Source organism: Lichenostomus cassidix, chromosome 2 (assembly GCF_008360975.1).
Source record: "Lichenostomus cassidix isolate B80296 chromosome 2, HeHo_3.0, whole genome shotgun sequence".
In the NCBI taxonomy this organism is placed as follows: domain Eukaryota; kingdom Metazoa; phylum Chordata; class Aves; order Passeriformes; family Meliphagidae; genus Lichenostomus; species Lichenostomus cassidix.
The window spans coordinates 93998142-94016579 of NC_139482.1; the positions used below are offsets into that span (position 1 = coordinate 93998142).

The window sequence follows — 18438 nt, forward strand, 5'->3', positions numbered from 1 at the left end:
ACTGGAAATGTAAACAGGCAAAGAACGTAGCAGAGAAGCAATAGGCAATACTGTGTCAGGAATCATTTGGGATATGTGGGCAAAGGTTCCAGACTATTTTTTACACCTTAATTTTTCCATCTTGTTTGAAGAATTAGAAGTAAACCACAATCTGCCACAGTGATTGCCAAGGTATCTTACTTGCTTCTTCAGGCAATACTGTTTCCAAATGAGAGGGAAAAGTTGGCATGAGGTTAATAAAGAGATTAATTGGAAGGGAATATTTGAGAAGAGCAGGACAATTAAAGCCTTCTATGTGGAATCTAGAAAGTGGTGAAAGGGAAGGGGAAAGTTAATACCTTTGGCTTTCCTGGGCAACTATACCTAAGAAATACTTCAAAAATTAAAAAGCAAACAGGACAAAATATATAATAATTTTTTTAAATTATATATATACATGGAAAAGCTTTTTCTGTCTAAACACATTCCCTTGTTTAAATCAGTGAATTATCCCTGGCTTTTCCCTTGCCCACAAAGCTGTACTCTGTATTTTATATTGTGCCATTTTTCTACTTCTGGTTCGCAGTGTGACCCAATAAACTCACTGCTCACTGATGCCATAAAACTTCTGTGAGTAGTTTGCAACATACTCTTTTTGATTAATGGCATAAATGAGAAAATCCATTTGGATTCCTCTGGTAGACTCAGTACTCTGCAGGGGAATTTCACTGCCTAAAGGGCATGTTCAAACCTATGTCTAACCTTGCAAGGTTTCTCATAACAACTTTGCCAAAGAAAATCAGAAAGAAGTATTTGTATATTAAAATGTATTTTCAAGGTAGATTTGAAAGCTTTTAAAACTTCTTGAGCTCCTAGAAGGAAAATAGAAGATTCACATGTGCCTTGTGAAAGATTAGCAGACACATACCCCATTTCCATAGACAACCAATGACAGAAGGTGATAAAATCAATCAAAAGAGAACAATAAGTCTCAATGAACCAGTTTTACATTTCATTAACTTGAGTGCCAAGGTAGTTCTTAATGACTGATTTACTTTCTTTCTTCATGAAGAATTCAGTAATTAGGAAAATTAGGTCTAACAGCCTAATACAATACAGCCTAATACAATACAGCCTGAGCCTGCAATGCAGTTTGTGTCTGAAGGTGATGAGAAATGTGAGGGCTCAGCAGCTCCTCGGGCTGAGGACTCCTCATGGCCCTGGGCTGAGGAACTGCTGAGCCCCTGCATAGCACACAGCACAGGTGGATGCTGTCCCAGGTTCCTCACCTGGCTGTACCAAGGCATCTCACCCGTGGCCACTGAAACCTGTGGTTATTCCACATTTGATCTATCACTGGTGATGTGCAATTTTGTGATGTGCCCATCACAGCAACAAAGAGGAGACCAACTTGATGCTGACATCGTGCTCCAAGCACTAATTCAAACATTAATTGGGTAGGAACTAATTCAGTTACTCCTGGATTATTTTTACTGCCCCTGATGTCGCTTGCCTTAATTCAACTTCTACTAATTAAATTCCATCAAATTTAATTCTCAGTTCAAATGAGAATAGGAATATAGCTTCCTTTAGGAGCACAGGAATGGAACGTCAAACACTCACAGTTTAATATATAGAGAAAGCAAAGTTTCTCTTTTTAACGGAAAATTGCGATGGCACAGAGGGACCATAAGATATATATTTTACTGAGGATGGACTACAATTAACTCTGTTAATCTTAAGAACCTTGAAGCTTAGGAAAATCTAAAAATAGACTTGAATTTTGCAACTAACAATAGATTGTTATTAGAGGCTAAACCACCTAGGCTTTTATCTTTTACTAAATGGAAGCTTTCTGGGTCAATTCTTGACCTGTTCTGAAGCTCTCTATGTATACATGTACATGAAGGTGCATGTACAAACATACATACATATTTGCCAGGCTTGTCCACCTTTTCACACCCACTAAAGTCAGTGAGATATTTAAAAGTTCAGAGTCTGAAAAACTAGATACAATCTTTTCCCCATGCCTGAATGCTGTTTTGAAATATTTCTGGAAGAAAGGGCTTTGTTCTCTGCAAATGCATCCTGTGGGATTTACCATAAAATGAAGCTGGTAAACTATCCAGTGTGAGTGTCATGCAACTTGCATTTGCTTCATTAAGTTTTGTTCATTCTGTACTTTTATTTTTTATTAAAACTATTAAAACTTTATTAAAATTATGTTAAGACCTATCATTATTTTCTTAGTTTATTTCTTCATATTCTGTAATTTCAAAGCAGCAGACACCTGCACGTTAAAGATAAAATTGCTCTTGCTATATGTAGATGCTGTTCCCAAATCAAAGAGGAGGGTGTGGGCTCCTTACAGACCCCAAAATCCAGTGAGTTTTAGCTGGTTTCTTAGGATGAAATAAAAAGTGCAGCCAGACACCTACTGATGCTGCCTGCTGGGCTAACCACTCTGATCCAGCTGCTGAGGGAGCAGTGGCAGCATATGGCTGGGGTGAAAATGGGGACAGGACTGCTCCTTTCAGCAACCATTTCCATTAAGTTCACTTTATCTGCAATATCTCATTGCATCTTTAAGGTGCAGACATTTGATCCAGCTGAGCCAGTGGGACAGTGCTGCCTCCAGCATCCCAGACTGCCTGGCCCTGCAATGTACCTTCCTGCACCAATCTGGCGGTATCCTCAGGGCTTGCTGACCTCTCTGAAAATAATCCCAGCAAGGAGCAGCTTTACATTTCTCTGCCCTGTTAGCAAGTTGAGAAAGCTCCCTGGGCAGCAAGGAGTATCTTTCACTGGGGGAAGGGACTGGAGCGGGCAGGCAAGACAAAGGAAAACAGGGAGGTGGCAGTGGAGGAGGAAGGAACACGTTTGGTTTTTCAGTAGCAATTAGAGAAGCTCAGCTGTGACACCTAACCTGGTCTGAAGTCTCTGTATTTTGTTCCTGGCTTAAATTCAGGCAGAACCAAGATTTGTTTTCAGAAGCATTGTTGAAAACTAAATGACACATATACAGAATTTCACAGACATTATGCAAAAATACATAATGTCCTTTGGGGATTGCTTGCTGACACACAGAGAAATCGAGCTCCACATTTTAAATGCATGTGGGTTTGGTAGTGCCTAGACTATTACCCAGACAGCTTAGGACCAAGCAGTAGGGACTTAACGCTTGACTTTCTCCCACCATCTGAATCCCTCTTCCATGTGGGACACATCTCAGTGTTGTTCCAGACATCAGCATGGCAGTTCTACAGTTTTATCTCCTAGGTGGCAGCAGTCACTGGTGAAGGTTGGCTGTATTCAATCCTAGCTGGTACCCCTACAGAGGAAAGGCTGAGCAACACTCCTCCTTGTCCATGTATTGTCCTAGGAATTTCCAAAGAAAACCCCAGGTATCAGACTGAGAAACAGGATTAAAATCTTTTTGTTCCTAGCTGCCTCCTTGGTCTTTGCAGCTTGCCACATTCCCAAGAAACAGACTACTACCAGTGCCTCAAAAGTAAGCTTCTCAGCAAATGGATCAGGGGAAAGAAAGAGAAAATTTGAAAAGGCAGCCTCAGCAGGTGAAGAAATTAGATGGTGGAGAAATTGAGCAAAACACACTGATGGAAGATGTGGCTAATGATAATGATTCTGCTTCTGAGAGTCTTTGGAGATGAAAGTAGTTTTGCTCTTCTTGCATCTCCCTCCCTACTGACAGTCTCTAGAAAGGAAAGCTGGAACGTGTCCAGCAATATTTTTATCTTTCTTTTTCTTTTCTGCCACAGTCTGCCATCTACTTAGAAGCTCCATTTCAAGCCCTGCTCTGCCGGGTAGAGAACTGCACAGATCATGTGAAAGGTGTGGATAACTGCAAGTTTGCTGCACCTGTGTTCTTCCCTTGCTGTTCTGAGAGGTAAAACTCGATCATGTCAATAGAGACATCTTTCTCTTTTAAGACTTGTCAAGGAAATATTTCTCATTAAATTAGACACGGTGCTAAGAACATATATCACAGAACTGAGCTCTCTGAACAGAGCCAGTGAACTTCTGCACCTGGAGTGAGGAAAGGATGCCAGGATCTTCCTTGCTGCACAAGAGCAAACATCTGAGTGTTTGACCCCTTAGAAACGTTAACGAAGTCAAATGTATCAGAGGCTGTCCCGTGGACAGAGACACAATCACAGGTGCCACGGAGACCATGAGGGGCAGGGAGACACTCTATCGACTCCGACTCAGTACACCCTGACCGTTTTGGCAGCGCATTCAACGTGGCCCTTCCACTGGTGGTGTCCGCCGGCCGCCGAGGGAGGCAGGAGATGGGGGTGCCGGGCAGGGGACAGCCTGAACCCCGCGACTGGGACGGGGAGGGCGGGGGGAACTGCTGGGGAGACAACGGGCGACCCACCATGGAGGCGCTGGGGGCTGCGTTAATGAAAGGGCATTTGAAGCGCTTCTCTATTCCTCCATTACCTCCGAGAGGATAAAACCGGAGAAGTTACTCCGGAATAAATGACAACATTTTTTTCCTTTCCCCATTTGTCGGGAGACGAAGCTTTCACCAGAGGGACCTGTCCGTCTGCATGCTGCCTCTTTCAAAGTACTGAGCAGCCGCCCGGATGGCAAAGGGTTCCCACAGCAGCATCCATCACCCTTCAAACCCCTTTTATTCTCGGGTGAGAAACTCGCAGAGGAGAGGCGGGGGGCGCGGGCAGCAGCCACCAAGTGGCTGCAGGGGCCGCTTGGCACAGGGGAGCGCAGACAAAAGCCGGCGGAACTACGTGGCTTAAATTCAAAAGGGGCGCTCCGGGCTCCGCCAGGGCAGCCCCGGCCCGGGGAGGGGGCGGGAGCGGGGCCGGGGCAGCCCGGCGGGGGCGGCGGGCGCTGGGTGCCGGCGGCAGTGGGACGGGCGAGCGGGGGGCGCAGCGCGGCTCCCCCAGCCCTGCCGCAGCTGGAGCCGGAGCGGCAGCCCCAGCCCAGCCCCGGCACGGCGATGAGGGGCATCCCGGGCTTCAAGCGGCTGCGGCTCAAAATCTGGCGGCGATGCGCCCTGCTGCTGCTCCTCCTCTGGGCTGCCTGCTGGGTGGTGGTGAGCGCCGCGCTGTTCCTCCTCCACAGGAGCGTCTTCTCCGAGCGCTGCACGGACGAGAAGAGCCACCGGATCCTGGCCAGGCTGGTACGTGCCCCGGCGGGACGCGGAGCATCTCCCGGGGGCTGCCGGCAGGACGAGGCGCGGGCGGTCCGTCGGGGCTGCGCGGAGCCGAGCCCCAGCTCCCCGGGGCGCTCTGCCCGGCTCCGGCCGCCGGAGGTGCCGCATCGCCGGCGCCCCTCGGTGCGCACGGGCTGGCGGCTGCCTCCCTACATCCTTTCCTCCCTGCCTCCCTCCCTCCTTCCTTCCCTCCCTGCCTTCCTTCCCGGGGCGAGGTCAGGTGCAGGCGGCGGGCCGGTTCCCGGGCGTGGGATGCGGCTGCGCTGCCCAAACGCTTTGGAAAGGGCAGCTCGGCGAGCCGAACGCTCCGAAGCGGAGGAAAACCTTCCTCCTGGGGTTGGGGGTTTTTGTTTTTAGCCGAAAAGCTGTTTGTACAAAAGTCGTCTTTCAGAAGTGCCAGGCAGCTTGTATCGCCTCCTTTATGTCTGGCAGGGGCTGATGTGTAAAATGTGGTTAAAATTCAAGAAAGGATTTGAGAATATTCATTAAAATTTCCAGTAAAAATAATAATGAGTAGATTTAGAATTGTGTAGGAAAGAGTTTGAGAAGAGGAGCAGCATGGGTTAACGCTTTTAGTTCAATTTTGTTTCTTAGGGTAACTGTACTGCCAGTGGTTAGATGGGAAGGGAGAAAACCTAGTGAGAATTAAATAACCTATTTCTGCAAGCAAGCAAAAACTGGTCATAGATTTTCCTTAATTCTGTATAATAAAAGAAAATCAAGTGTAGGCAGTGGTCCTGACTGTGTTTTTAATGACAGTGAGCTCCAGTTTCTTTACCTCAGGAACCAGACTGAAGTAGAGCTGAGCTCAGGTTTGCAAATGAAGGAATGATTCCTGCCTTGTCTTTACGTGCTTGGGAAGGATACTGAGATATGGAGGTGCACAGAGCCACCAAGCTCAGGGAGGTCCAGGTTTTTGCCATCACACTTGCCAATAAACAGATGGACTGAGACTTGTTGCTGTTCTTCAGTTTGGAAAGCGTCAGGCAAGGCTTCAAAAGCCCAGGGATCAGATTTCAGGTGTGAGCTTGGAAAGTTGTCTCTATCACTGAAAAATAGCTCAGTTTCAGATCCTCCTTCCAGATGAAGAGTAGCTCTGATTGCGGTGCTCATCTGTGAGTAGGTGAATAATCAGTAGTATCATTTAGGTTTGTAAATAACAGTTTTCCCAGATGATGTTAGAAAGGGATTGTCCTTCTTGTGGACAATTAGAAATTGTAATTCTAATTTCAATTAGAAAGTGAGCTCCTCCTCATCAGCCCCAAAATGAGTCTTTCTACATCTGAGCACAGCATGAGTTTCACAGTTACAGAAAGTGCAACTGATCTAGGAAACAAACAACCTTATAGCTTGAGTCTCACACCTTAAATTAAGAAAAAAACAGCTTTGAAGAAAAACTCTTTTATTAGTCATATGTCAGTTGGAGATGAGCTATTTTAAAGAAGTGGGTGAAAATACCCATGAAAATGGCATTTACGGAGGTTTTATTTTCTTATTCTGAGTAATATATACATCTGTGCAGATGTGCACTTCACTGAGAAGGCTAAAATAGCACTGGCAACTTGCAGGGACCAACTTTAACTCTCAAAAAAAATTTACTCTTTCCTAATGCCACTCTCATCTTCATTTACACTGAACACACTAAATCATAGCAATCAATTTCGGTTCCCTCTGGAGAAATCAATTAATTTTGATGCCTTCCAAACTTGGCTCTGTATTGCATTTACATAGAAGTAGTAGCTAACAAGGCAAAACATCAGTCTCAGGCTGCTGATGGTGGTACAGTGAGTTATTTAAATTTATATAAATCCTTAGCAAGGTTTTCATTAATTTAAGCTTTTATATTAATTTAAACCCAGCTTTTTAAACTTATCTTGATAAGTGCACTGAGAACATAAAAAATTATGTAGCCAATTTTAATGAGAAACATATGAGTGAGTCCGAACCATGCTTGTGTTTGCATTTTTGTGTAGTACAGCTGCTTCTTTATAAGGCTTTTGGCTTAGTATCACTTCCATATTTTAGTTTTAAGAATCTGGCACTTGAAGAATCTGTGGCTTTCAAAGGTCGATCATTAGGTCGATTTAAAACTGTCTCATCAACAGATCTCAAAATTCAGTCATTAAGACAGGGGTGGCAGTGTGGAAGACCATTTCTGAAAGATTTCTTTGGGGAATTGATTCTTCCCTTTATCAGCAGGATGATAGACAATCTTATATAGTGAAGTCTGCAGTTAGTGCAAAGGTTGGTAAATAATAAATGGTCCATCTTGTCATGGCAGGGTAATCCATATTCCCTGGTTAAATGTTTTCAGCCCACCAAAATGTGTTTTAATACTGTAAAATGCAAGGCAGTACACTGGGGAGCACAATGATATAAGCCATGCCAACATGACAAAAGACTGTCCTGTAAAACTGTCCTGTGTGTCTTTGGAAAGGAGGTAAGGGTCACATAATTGCTTCAAGATGAACTACCAGCGCAGACTGTGCCTAAAAGGCTGGTAGGAAATGGTTCAATCTTCATGATTGCTTCCTTGAGAAAGCCTTTTTGAAATCCTTGCTTGCCTTGGTGACCAGCAGAAAAAGCACTTCTGAAAGGCTGATCTGTGTTTCATCACTGTGAGACCCTGAGCTCTTTGATCAAGTCCTCTTCCACAGATCCCCGTTTCCAAAACTTTGCACAAGCTCATTGTAAGAATATGATTCAGACACTGTTAGTCAGATACGAGGTTAATAATTGAATACTGACAGCTTAAACTGAAAAAACAACAAAGTCCTACAGAGCAACCAGGTTCAAAAAGGACCTCGCTCCTCTGTCTGTGAAATCTGTTTTTTTCACAAGTACTTTTTCTCGCTAATACTATGAAGAATGATGTGATGTCAACAAAGAAAATAAGCTGCACCTTGACATGTTTGACTGCAGATCATGGTCAGGTGTTCTAGATGAAAGAAGTCTGTGCATGTGGACCCTCTAAGAGTGAACCACAGTAAAATTGTCCACCCATGTGTACCCAATTATATGACTGAGTCCTATCTTCTCTTACTGTAGCAGGGGAGAGTTACATTGTGGTCTCTCAACAGAGTTTTAAATGTGCTGATACTTACAATCCAAAGAAAACTCAAAAAATCCTTCTGTTTGTAATTTTCTTTCTAAAATTGCTTAGAGTTCCAGATGGTAAGAATTGCTAACCTGCTTTTGCTGCGAAAACTACATTTTCTACTTTAAAAGGTAGAGTATAATTGTGTTACGTTCATAGGAGTAGATTTTCAAAAGCAAGAACATTGATCTGCTTGCTCTGAAGTCTGCAGTGAGTCTCCTTGGCCATCCTGATGTGGATAAGGATGCAGATGTGTGTGTGTTTCATACATGAATGGACTCCACATCCAGACACTCGTGCAAGAATTTGCCTGCCTGCATCTCCTTGCTGGCATTGAATGTTCCCACTTGGGCTGTCAGAACATCAGAATGTAAATAAATTTTATGTCTGTCTGAGCAGCCCTCAGTGAGCTGTTTCAGTCAATTGATCACCATTCTTGGATTTTGGATTTAATCTTCCACCTATTCCCTGGTGTGTTGTTTAAGGTTGGACTCAAAATGCTACTTGGCATCAGAACATATTCCTCTGGTGTACACACCTCAGAGACTGTCCCCAGAAAATACATTATTTGAATGCTATGATCACATTCCTCATGTGTGTAACAGCAAGTCACAAGTGAGGTGGGGCTCAGGCAGCCACTGCAAGCCCTGCACGTGCAGGGGGATTTGCCAGCTTGTTTAAATGGAGGTTCAAATGCCAGAAAGCAATGGAGGTGGATGACACTCTCAAGCTGCCTCCCAGATGTTTGGCTTTCTACACCACCTCCTCTATTCCCCTTTCACCAGAGACCTCTGATCATCCCCTTGACTGAGCAACTCAAAGCAGTCCCTACAGCTGCATTTCTGAATGCCCATAGGAATCTATCAACTGCCTCCAGCTTTGGAAATGATATTTTGGAAGCTATTATGGCTTGAGAGAAGGACTGGTGAGGGAATCCTTGCAGTTCTTGCATGAATTTGCATTGACCACTAAACTATCAAGCAGCAGTTCCCTTGCTTCCAAGGGCTGATTTCTTTCCACTTAAAAAAAATTAAGAATTGAAGTAATTAATATTAAAATGTCACTTCTGATTTTTTAAAAATAAATTCTGACAATTCCAAATAAAACCTGAAAATTCATTTTGTTTTGCAGTATTTATATATTCAAAAATTCTGAAAGATCTTGGTCCAAAAGGCATTGAATGCAACCTTTGTGTTTCCTGGTAGTACAGGAGGAGTTTATGACAGCTTCCTTCAGGTCATGTTGAGTGCCAGGCTGAAACATGTGGAGCTGTGGAATGTCCCAGAAATCCAGCTACCCACAGATTTTCCAGTAGTTTAAGTGGAAATGTCTAAGTTATGTTGCCCTGAACCTTCCAGAGAAGTCCTGCATTACTCTGTGCCTCTAAGTGTTACAATAATCTCACACAGTGCAGCCTCAAGGGTTTAAAGTTTGTCTCACTGAACTCATGTGTGTAAAAAACTTCAGATTAACAGGTCATCCAGTCCATTTTCTTGCCACTGAAAATCCTGTCCTTTACCATCCCCAGAATCCATGTTTTGAAGAAAAACTCCCCTAGTAAATGGTTTCCAGGGATTTCTGGAAAACCATTGAATGACCAATGGTTGTAGGTGTGTGTTTGCAGTTCCATGACTACTGCAAACCTCTTGAGCTTCGTAGCTCATTATTTGTCTTTCTTTTATGTGGTTCTGCTATGAATTTCTGTTCTTTCCCTCCAGTGCCTTGACTACAGCAGTGGAGCCCTGACTGGTGACCTCTGTGAAGACCTGTGTGTGGCACAGAAATTGGTGTACAAACACTGCCTTTACTATGACAGAGGTAAGAAGGTCATTCAGGCTGATTGGAGAGGCCAGCCCATCATACTGAAATCCAAAAAGGAAATCTTTTCCAGCTACCAGCACCTCAGTATGCTAGAGGAGGTGGAAATTCAGGATATACCTGAAACAGAGCTTCTGCTCATGGTAGCTTTGGAGGTCAAAAATGCCCTGGGGCTAGAACTATCTAACAATACCATGGGGCCCCTGTGGACAAGGAAGAAGGGACCACGTTGGAAAGCACAGGTGGCCAGCATGTGGTCCTTGCTCCAGCAGGAAGAATATATCTACTTCAGTTTGCTTCAGGACTTCAGCAAACATGTGCTACGAATTATTGGCTCTTGTGGACACTTTTATGCTGTGGAGTATCTCACAGCTGGACATGCCTGGCACAAAACTCTTTTTCCCTTGGAAAACGTGATCGGCCCCTCCCTTGCTGGACACAGAAGCAGGGTGAGAGCTATCACTGACATTGCACTCAGCTTTCTGGACATGGTGCAGCATTTTGATAATGATTTCTCTCACCGACTTCACCTGTGTGACATCAAACCAGAAAACTTCGCTATCAGGCACGATCTCACGGTAAGTTAGGTCTTTGGGGTGTTCCAGGAATCTGAGGTCAAATTTTAGTCTGAAGGTGACTGTAAAAATGACACTTCCCTCCTTGCACTGCTTTTGGCTAAGTTTTTGCAAAGCCAATGAATTTACAAGCATCAGGGGAGATTCTCTGCTGCTTTTCCTCTCTGTAATGTGTACAGCCATATTTTTGGAGCACTAAATCCTGCTGCTTATTTTCAAAACTTCTTGCTTGCTTCTGTTTTGTGTCACTTCTTCAAAGGCACTGGTGCAAGGTCCTTTGGATGTGGTGAGGCATGCCTCCTGGAGGTAAGGGGATCTCAAAAGCTCTAAACGAAGCTGTAATTTGAGTCATATTTCTGGTAGTGATGCTGAAAGGAGAAACTGTATGAATTTGAAAGCTAAGGCTGAATTCATGGTGTGACACAAGGGGAACTCCCCACATCCAAACACTCACATTTGTGCTTCAGTGTTCAGCTTCTCTGGTCTGGAAAATACGCAAGGACAGTGACACGAAACTCTCTGCCACTGTCACTCTTTGACTTTCCATTGTGCAGCTGCAACTCAGACCTGAATAGCTATGCGTATTTTCCAAGCAGTGGTGCAGCTCACATTCATTCTGTGGACAGAAATTCCTCGGGTTTTGGTGGGAATTTTGTCTACAGACTGGAGGCATCGTGTGAGTAAGTGAACTAGGCTCCTAAATTGCAATGTCATCAATGGAGGTTCTGCACTCTGAGTGAATATAAAGCATTTTCAGGGATTTTAATGCTATTTTTAGTACTCACTGAGTGTTAATGTAACACTTGTATCTTCAGAGTTCTAGACAAACATTGCCTAAACATACAGACATTAAGAGCAATTAGAGTGTTTTCCCTTCAGTCCTCCCTCCCCTCCCTTTGTTTGTTCAGGTGCAATACAGAAGCTGAGCAGGGAACATGTGAGGAGCTACAGCAAGATGCTGAAGCAAGCTGTACCACTATTTAGGCAAAGCAGGAATTCCTCAAGGCAAGCTTTACCCATCTTCTTCAGTTTCTCAGGGCTGTGGCTGCCTGTAGCTGCCTGTGGCTGAGCACACGCCAGAGCATCTGTTTTACAACCCACTTACAGGAAAACAGATTAAATTTAGGGAAAAGGGATGGATTCCGGATGTGTCTACTCTTATGAGTCCTTTTGGTGAGGCTTGCTTTGCCAGGATCTTCCAGTGACCAACCAGTTCCAGAATGGGAACACAACAAGGCAGCCTCTTTTTTTGTCCCTTATGTTTGCTTTAAGCAACTTTTTCACTTGCTGGTTTCTTATATAGGATAATGAAAACCCCCATAATAGTACCACTATTCCTGATTTGAGTAATGTGACTTCTAATGCCCAAAGAAATATGCCTGGAATGCAATAGTTTTACTTTGAGGATTATTTTCATGTGGTGGGGATAAGTCTCCAGCCTTCACATGCTCTCTTGCAGCACAGAAAGGAGCTGTTTGGGAGAGCATCCAGCTACCACTGCTTGGTAAATAATCCAGGAGAATTGTAAGGTGCCATGGAGCTGCATAAGAGTTGGAAGGAGGTTTGGGTGAATGCACAATGCTCTGGGAGAGCTTCCTCTTCTACCATTACATCAGAGAGAACTGGAAAGATTACAGCATCTTAAATATGACTTTAAATCAGGTCATGAGCCAATTTGGGTCCTTCCTGTATTTCCTGAGGTACTTTCTTCATCAACTATGATCATAGCAAACCCCACCAAAATGTAGCTGTTTGTAGGTAGAGTGCCACCCAGATATGTCTTCACAGGGTCTAGCTGAATGCCCACATATTTTTGTAAAAGATGAACTTCAGTGAAGCCACTGAACCCTTTGGGAGCAGTGTATCTGGGAGCCAGGGCTGATTTTCCTAGTGGAGCAATGGTTCAGATTGTCAAATGTGCTCAGTGCTGGCAAAGACCCCACTTGGGAAGTGACACTGCTTCCACTGTCTCCTCTCCAAAGAACTGAACAGCAAAACCACAGAAAGCTTAAGGAAGTAGAGAAGAAAATAAAAAGACTTGCCTCTCTAAACATGTGAAATTCCTTGGGCTACATTATCATTACAAAGCTCTCCAAAAAGCTCAAAAATACTAATGTTTTTAAGATATGTCTCATCTCTTTAAGATTTTTCCCTATGGAAAAAGGAGTAGAATAAGATGAAGATTAGACCATGTTCTTTATTTTGCATGTGGAAGGTTTATTTGGCCTTCTACCAAACCAGACATCTTTAGTTCCTGGGGTTGATCCAGTTGCTGTTCCAATCACACAGTTCATCTCCTGTTACTTGGGAGGTCAACTCTTAAAAATAAAACTATCACTTGAGCCCAAGTAACTCTGCTTTGCCCAGGTCCCAGACATTTTCCTCTATGAAAATGTGTGTCAGATGCTGCAAGGGAACATCCCTGATCCTGACTGTCAAAAGTGAGATGCAGCTGTGAACGTTTGCTGGCTGCACATCCACAGCACTGGAGACAGGCTGCCTTCCCTTCCCTGTGGTCACCCACAGCTTGGCTCACACCAGGCAGCTGCCATCCCCTTCCTGGATTCTTTTCTTTCCCTCTTTATTGCTGTGATTTCTTTAAATGAAGCATTCCTGGGCAGAAACTGAGACTGCAGCCCTTCACTTCCAGAGAGGTCTCACCCCCAGCATGGGCAGCTGTTCTGCAAACACTCTGTGCTGCATACACACTGCTCTGAGAGCCTCGTGTCAGGGGGAGGAAAGTCACTGATCCCTTCACTCATGTTTTTTCTGCTGTGACCAACTCCTGGCTGGACTCTGTTACAGGACATATTTCTGGACTATAAGAGCAAGAATTGTGCACAATAAATGTGTCAAACCATAGCAAAGAAGACTGGACAAAGCCAGAGCCAGCTTCCAGCAAAGTCAGGGATCTCAGCTACAGCTGAACAGGCTGAAACCCACTGAATGCAAGGACAGGTTTGCAGAAGCTGATAGGAGTACCAGGTGCATCTATCCTTGCACATCCCACTGCTCCTCTCCAAAGTGGCAAAGTCTGGGGTTCAGTCTGACTGCAGAGCTGTAAATGATACTGTCTGGCCCATGGGTAGCTGTGCACTGTCATGTAATTAAGAGGTTGTGGTGCCATCTGCATATGCTACACCACCAAGTAAATCAGTCTTCAGGATGGATGGCTTCGCTCTAAGGCAAATCAATCCAATTGACCCCAGGGATGCCTATTCACAAATAATGTTTCCATTCCCGGTGTCATAAGCATTGGATGTTTTTGTTTTAAAAGTGGTGTTTATAAGGCTAGTGTAGGTCGGGTAAGTGAAATAAAGCCTTGTGATCCCAGTTTCCCACCATCAGATGCTCTCAGCACTGTATTTCCAAAAGCAAATAGCAAAGAATGCCTGCTCAGTCCCACAGGCTGTGCCATGCCAGCTCTGATGGGATGTTTTGATCCACAGGTGGTGGCCATTGATGTGGATATGGCCTTTTTTGAACCCAAAATGAGGGACATCCTGGAACAGAACTGCACAGGAGATGAAGATTGTAATTTTTTTGATTGCTTTTCAAAATGCAATCTGCAAGTCAGAAGATGTGGAGCACAGAGAGCCAATAACAACTTGCAAGTGAGTAGACACAGCTGTTTTATGCATCCATTCCTTTTCAAATCACATTGACTATAAAATGCATGTTATGTACCAGGAGACTGTGAGATGAAGACAGTCAGGTTTTTAAACATGTCCATATAAGTGTCAGTCCTGTTCAGAAATCTCATCTTGGGGCACAAAAACAGATTTTTATATTCACTATATATAGTGCTTATTTGACATGGTTTTGTATAGGTGCTAGCCCAGTGCCTCAGACAGGAGAGCAGAGTAAGTAGAGGCTAAGAAGTGCTAATCCCTTCTGTCTCCACTGATGGCAAAGTCACATCCTTGAGCTGCACCTCAAATCCTGTGTTTATTTCTGGGCCCCTCACTTGAATAAAGACATTGAGGTGCTGGAGTATGTTCAGAGAAGGGCAATGGGGCTGCTGAAGGGTCTGGAGCACAAGTCTTGTGAGGAGGGGCTGAAGGAGCTGGAGATGTTTGGCCTGGAGAAAAGGAGGCTCGGGGACATCTTATTGCTCTCTATAACTCCCTGAAAGGAGGTTGCAGTGAGGTGGATGTTGGTCTCTTCTCCCAGGTAACAAGTGGTAGGACAAGACGAAGTGACAGCAAGTTGCACCAGAGAGGGTTTAGGTTGAATATGAGGAAAAATTCCTCTACTGAAAGGGTGGTCAAGCTTTGGAATGGGCTGCCCAGGGAAGTGGTTGGATCACTGTCCCTGTAAGTGCTAAAAAACCTTGTAGATATGGCATTTGGGGACATAGTTTAGTGATGGACGTGGCAGTGCTGCACAGACACTTGGACTCAATGATCTAAGAAGTCTTTTCCAACCTTAGTGATTCTATGAATTTGTGAAATTTGGGGCTGTCCAAGTGTCAGCAGTGGTTGTGATTCTCCACTCTACAGAAGTAGTGTGGGGATGTAGTGGAAAGGGGTGTCCATGGGGTTCTTGGCCCTGGGATGAGGTGTCTTAGAGCTCACCCAGCTTGTGTTGCTGGGAGGCACAAGCACAACAGAGAGGCTGGGTGGTGTAGCTTGTCAGCCTTTTGCCTGCTTCTCCCAGTCCCTGACCCTCTCCACTTGTTATGCAGGATCATAGAATCCTTTAGGTTGGAAAAGACCTTTAAGATCATCAAGTCCAACCATTAACCCAGCACTGCCAAGCCCACCACTAGATCACATCTCTAGTGCCACATCTACACATCTTTCAAATACTTGCAGGGATGGCGACTTATCTAAGTCCCTGGACAGCTTGCTCTGATGCTTGACAACCATTTGGTAAAGGAATTTTTCCTAATATCCAATCTAAACCTTCCCTGGCACCACTTGAGGCCATTTCCCCTTGCATCCCTTGTCAAGTGGGAGTAGAGGCTGACCCTCACCTGGCTACAGCCTCCTTTCAGGTACTTGTAGAAGGCAATGAAGTCCTCCCTTACCATCCTCTTCTCCAACCCCAGCTCCCCCAGCCACTCATAAGATTTGTGAATTGTAGGAGCAGCCTGAGAAGAAGGGTCATCTCTTAGCTAGAATGCAGCCTTTGTGGATGCTCCTTCATATACCTTCCTCTTCAAATGGCTAAAGGCATTTTGGATTCACACGACATTTTGCTACAGTGCCAGGGAAGCAGCAGGACATCAGTTGTAGCTCCTGAAACACAACAACCCGTTCTTTTTCCTTTCCCCAGGTGATTTGTGACAAAATATTCCGTCGCTGGTTTTCCCCAAATCTCAGAGGATCATTGGTTTCCCTCCCCCTGCAGCTGCAGCTGCAGAAAGCCGTGCAGGACTGTGCTCAGCCAGGACACATGGGTGCCACTGGGCACCAGAGGACTCTGAAATCTCTCTCTGAGCTGTACCACCTGCTTCGGGTCACTCAGCGAGAACTGCAAGGGGCAGAGTAGACACAGAAGGCAGAACTGCAAAGGCCACATCCCAGTCTCTCTGCCATCCCTCCTAACCTTGTATTTTTACAGCACAGAGGTTGCTTTTCTGCTATGCAAATGAAGTTCATGGCTGCAGGTGCAGCATGTCCTGTTAATATCCTGTCAAGTGTTAAATTGCTTTGCATTACTTGGAGTCTGTTCTTGCTTGTTTTCCTGAGCCAGCACTACCCCTCTCCATCAGCATTCAGCACATCCTTCTGAGCTGTAGTCACTGCTCAGATAGCATCTGTCTGAGTGTGGTGCTCAGAGGATGCATTTACAGAAGAAAAATGTAAGTAAGTGCAGCAAAGCTCTATCAATAATTAAAAGAATGGGTGGGTGGGTGTAGATGAGTACACACATGGTGTTTGTTTTATTTTCTCTGTCAAATGAGGGGTTTTCTTACAGTGGAGACAGAGTGTTCTGTGTGGAACAAAAGGGATCTCAAACAGGGAAATGTGCTGTCACACAAGCAGAGTTGCTTTTGTACAAAGCAGTCCCTTCTGAAGTCCCCAAAAGTATTATCTCTGGGGCATTGCAGTACCTGTGCCATCACTAACTTTTTGGGGAGAAATTATATAAAGGTACTTTGGACTTTTCTGGAGCAAAATAATTATACCCTTGCTGAGTTCCCATGTGGGCACTCATATTCTGCAGTGAAGAGGTATGAATAATGCTGCTGGATTTTCCCATGTGAACAAGCCCTCAGGCACTTGTACATCAGAGCACTTGATAAGAAGCACTCCTTTGCCAGAGAGCAGAATTGCCCAGGAATGTCAACAATCTGTCCTTTGCACAAAACAATATCCAGACCCAGAGTTTTCTTCCACAGTATTTTTTTAATGAACAAAAGGAAAATTTTTGTATGAATTCATTATCTTGCAATCAATTATGTAAATAAAGATCTCTAACTTAAAATCATTAACTTTGCCTTTCAAATGTGCAGAGCTGTGGCTGGAGAAAGTAACATGGGTTCAGGAGACACTACATGTACATAGGCCAAATACTGGGCACTGTCCCCATGATCTGATTTTGGCATGAGGACATTAAAAACCCCACAAACAGAAATCCCGGCGGCCTATGGCAGCCCTCAGCTTGAAACAATTTGATGTTAAGACTGACAATACTGGTTTATGGATGTGGGATATGTAACAACACTGAATCTGCTTCATCTTTATGTCCCTCAGCCTTATGACAGCTGCAAAGCCTGTGTGCACTAATTAGACCTAAACTTTCCATTTCTGGAGTGGTTCTTTAAGGCTAAAGACTGCCTGTGACCAGAAAAATGGGAGCTGCTTAGGAGACCTTGACCCCTTAAAAACTAGCTCAAATTTTCAGACTGGTGCTAGTGGGTTTTTATATATATTTCTTGCAGTAAGGTACCATATTTTTAAAAACCATGCAAGCCCTCAAGGTACTCATAGCAAGAACAAGGTCAGCTGCCTTGCCTGGGGCTGGACAAGCTGCTGCTAAACTGGAGCTCCAGCTTAGGAGCTCCTGATTGGTAAAGCTGCTCTCAGTCCACTCTTCTCCTTTAACCAGGCAGGAAGACAATTAATAGACAATGCTTTAAGACAATAAGACAATACTTTAAGATCAACCTTTGCAGAAGCAAGAAGGCAAAGTGAAATAAGAAGAAGCATGGATTCCAGAACTAGCCCTGTTAGAATGTCATGAAATAGATGGAGAAAATAATTAAGGGTAGAATCAGATTATGGTAAAGGGATGGGGATAGATAAAGTATCAGATAGAGAAGACAAGGAAAAAGAAATAAGGAGAAATAGAAAAAAAGTAAAAATTACCGCCCCCCCTTTGTGGAAATATGATTTCTGTTGCAAGACTGAATAAAATGGTATTTAGTCTGAGGAAGAAAAGACTGAAGAAAAACATGGTAACTCTTCAAAAACAGAGAGAGATTGATAAAAAGAGAATTGGAAAGAACTGCCCTGTCCAGATTTCCTTGGTGGATATGAGCTTAAACTGTAGCAAGGAAAAATCCAGGTAAGACATTTGTTACAATATTTCTGATTGAAAGGAACAATGATGATAGGGCACAGATCATCTGGGAAAGATTCAGAATTCATAAATTGTGATTTTTAACCACAGGCAAGAGGGAGTGCCCGTCAGGAATTATGTACATGAAGTTACACCAATGAAGCTGCCTTGAGGTAACCTTTTATCTCCAAGTCATGTGATTCTATTATCACCAATTTATGTTTGGGCTCTGGTGACTCCCTCACAACAAAATCCCC

The 18438-nt window shown here is 44.2% G+C and overlaps 1 protein-coding gene across 2 annotated transcripts; it reads left to right on the forward strand.

Annotated features, from left to right (window-relative positions):
• Positions 1-3934: 3934 nt before the first annotated feature.
• On the forward strand, positions 3935-17111 carry DIPK1C (divergent protein kinase domain 1C). Of its 2 annotated transcripts, XM_085052434.1 has the most exons (5): positions 3935-4646; positions 5089-5146; positions 9995-10672; positions 14119-14283; positions 15950-17111. In XM_085052434.1, the coding sequence occupies exons 1-5, from the start codon at positions 4483-4485 to the stop codon at positions 16163-16165; spliced, it is 1281 nt and encodes a 426-aa protein (XP_084908560.1). In that variant the 5' UTR covers positions 3935-4482; the 3' UTR covers positions 16166-17111. The 2 variants fall into 2 exon arrangements, with proteins under 2 accessions (XP_084908560.1, XP_084908561.1); XM_085052435.1 differs by lacking the exon at positions 3935-4646 and having other exon boundaries at positions 4749-5146.
• Positions 17112-18438: the final 1327 nt, after the last annotated feature.

Excerpts from the sequence above, each read along its gene's own strand:
- DIPK1C (XM_085052434.1), top strand. The coding sequence starts at position 4,483 with ATGACAACATTTTTTTCCTTTCCCCATTTGTCGGGAGACGAAGCTTTC. Across the intron at positions 10,673-14,118 it reads CTATCAGGCACGATCTCACG|GTGGTGGCCATTGATGTGGA; the intron begins GTAAGTTAGGTC and ends TTTGATCCACAG. Across the intron at positions 14,284-15,949 it reads GAGCCAATAACAACTTGCAA|GTGATTTGTGACAAAATATT; the intron begins GTGAGTAGACAC and ends TCCTTTCCCCAG.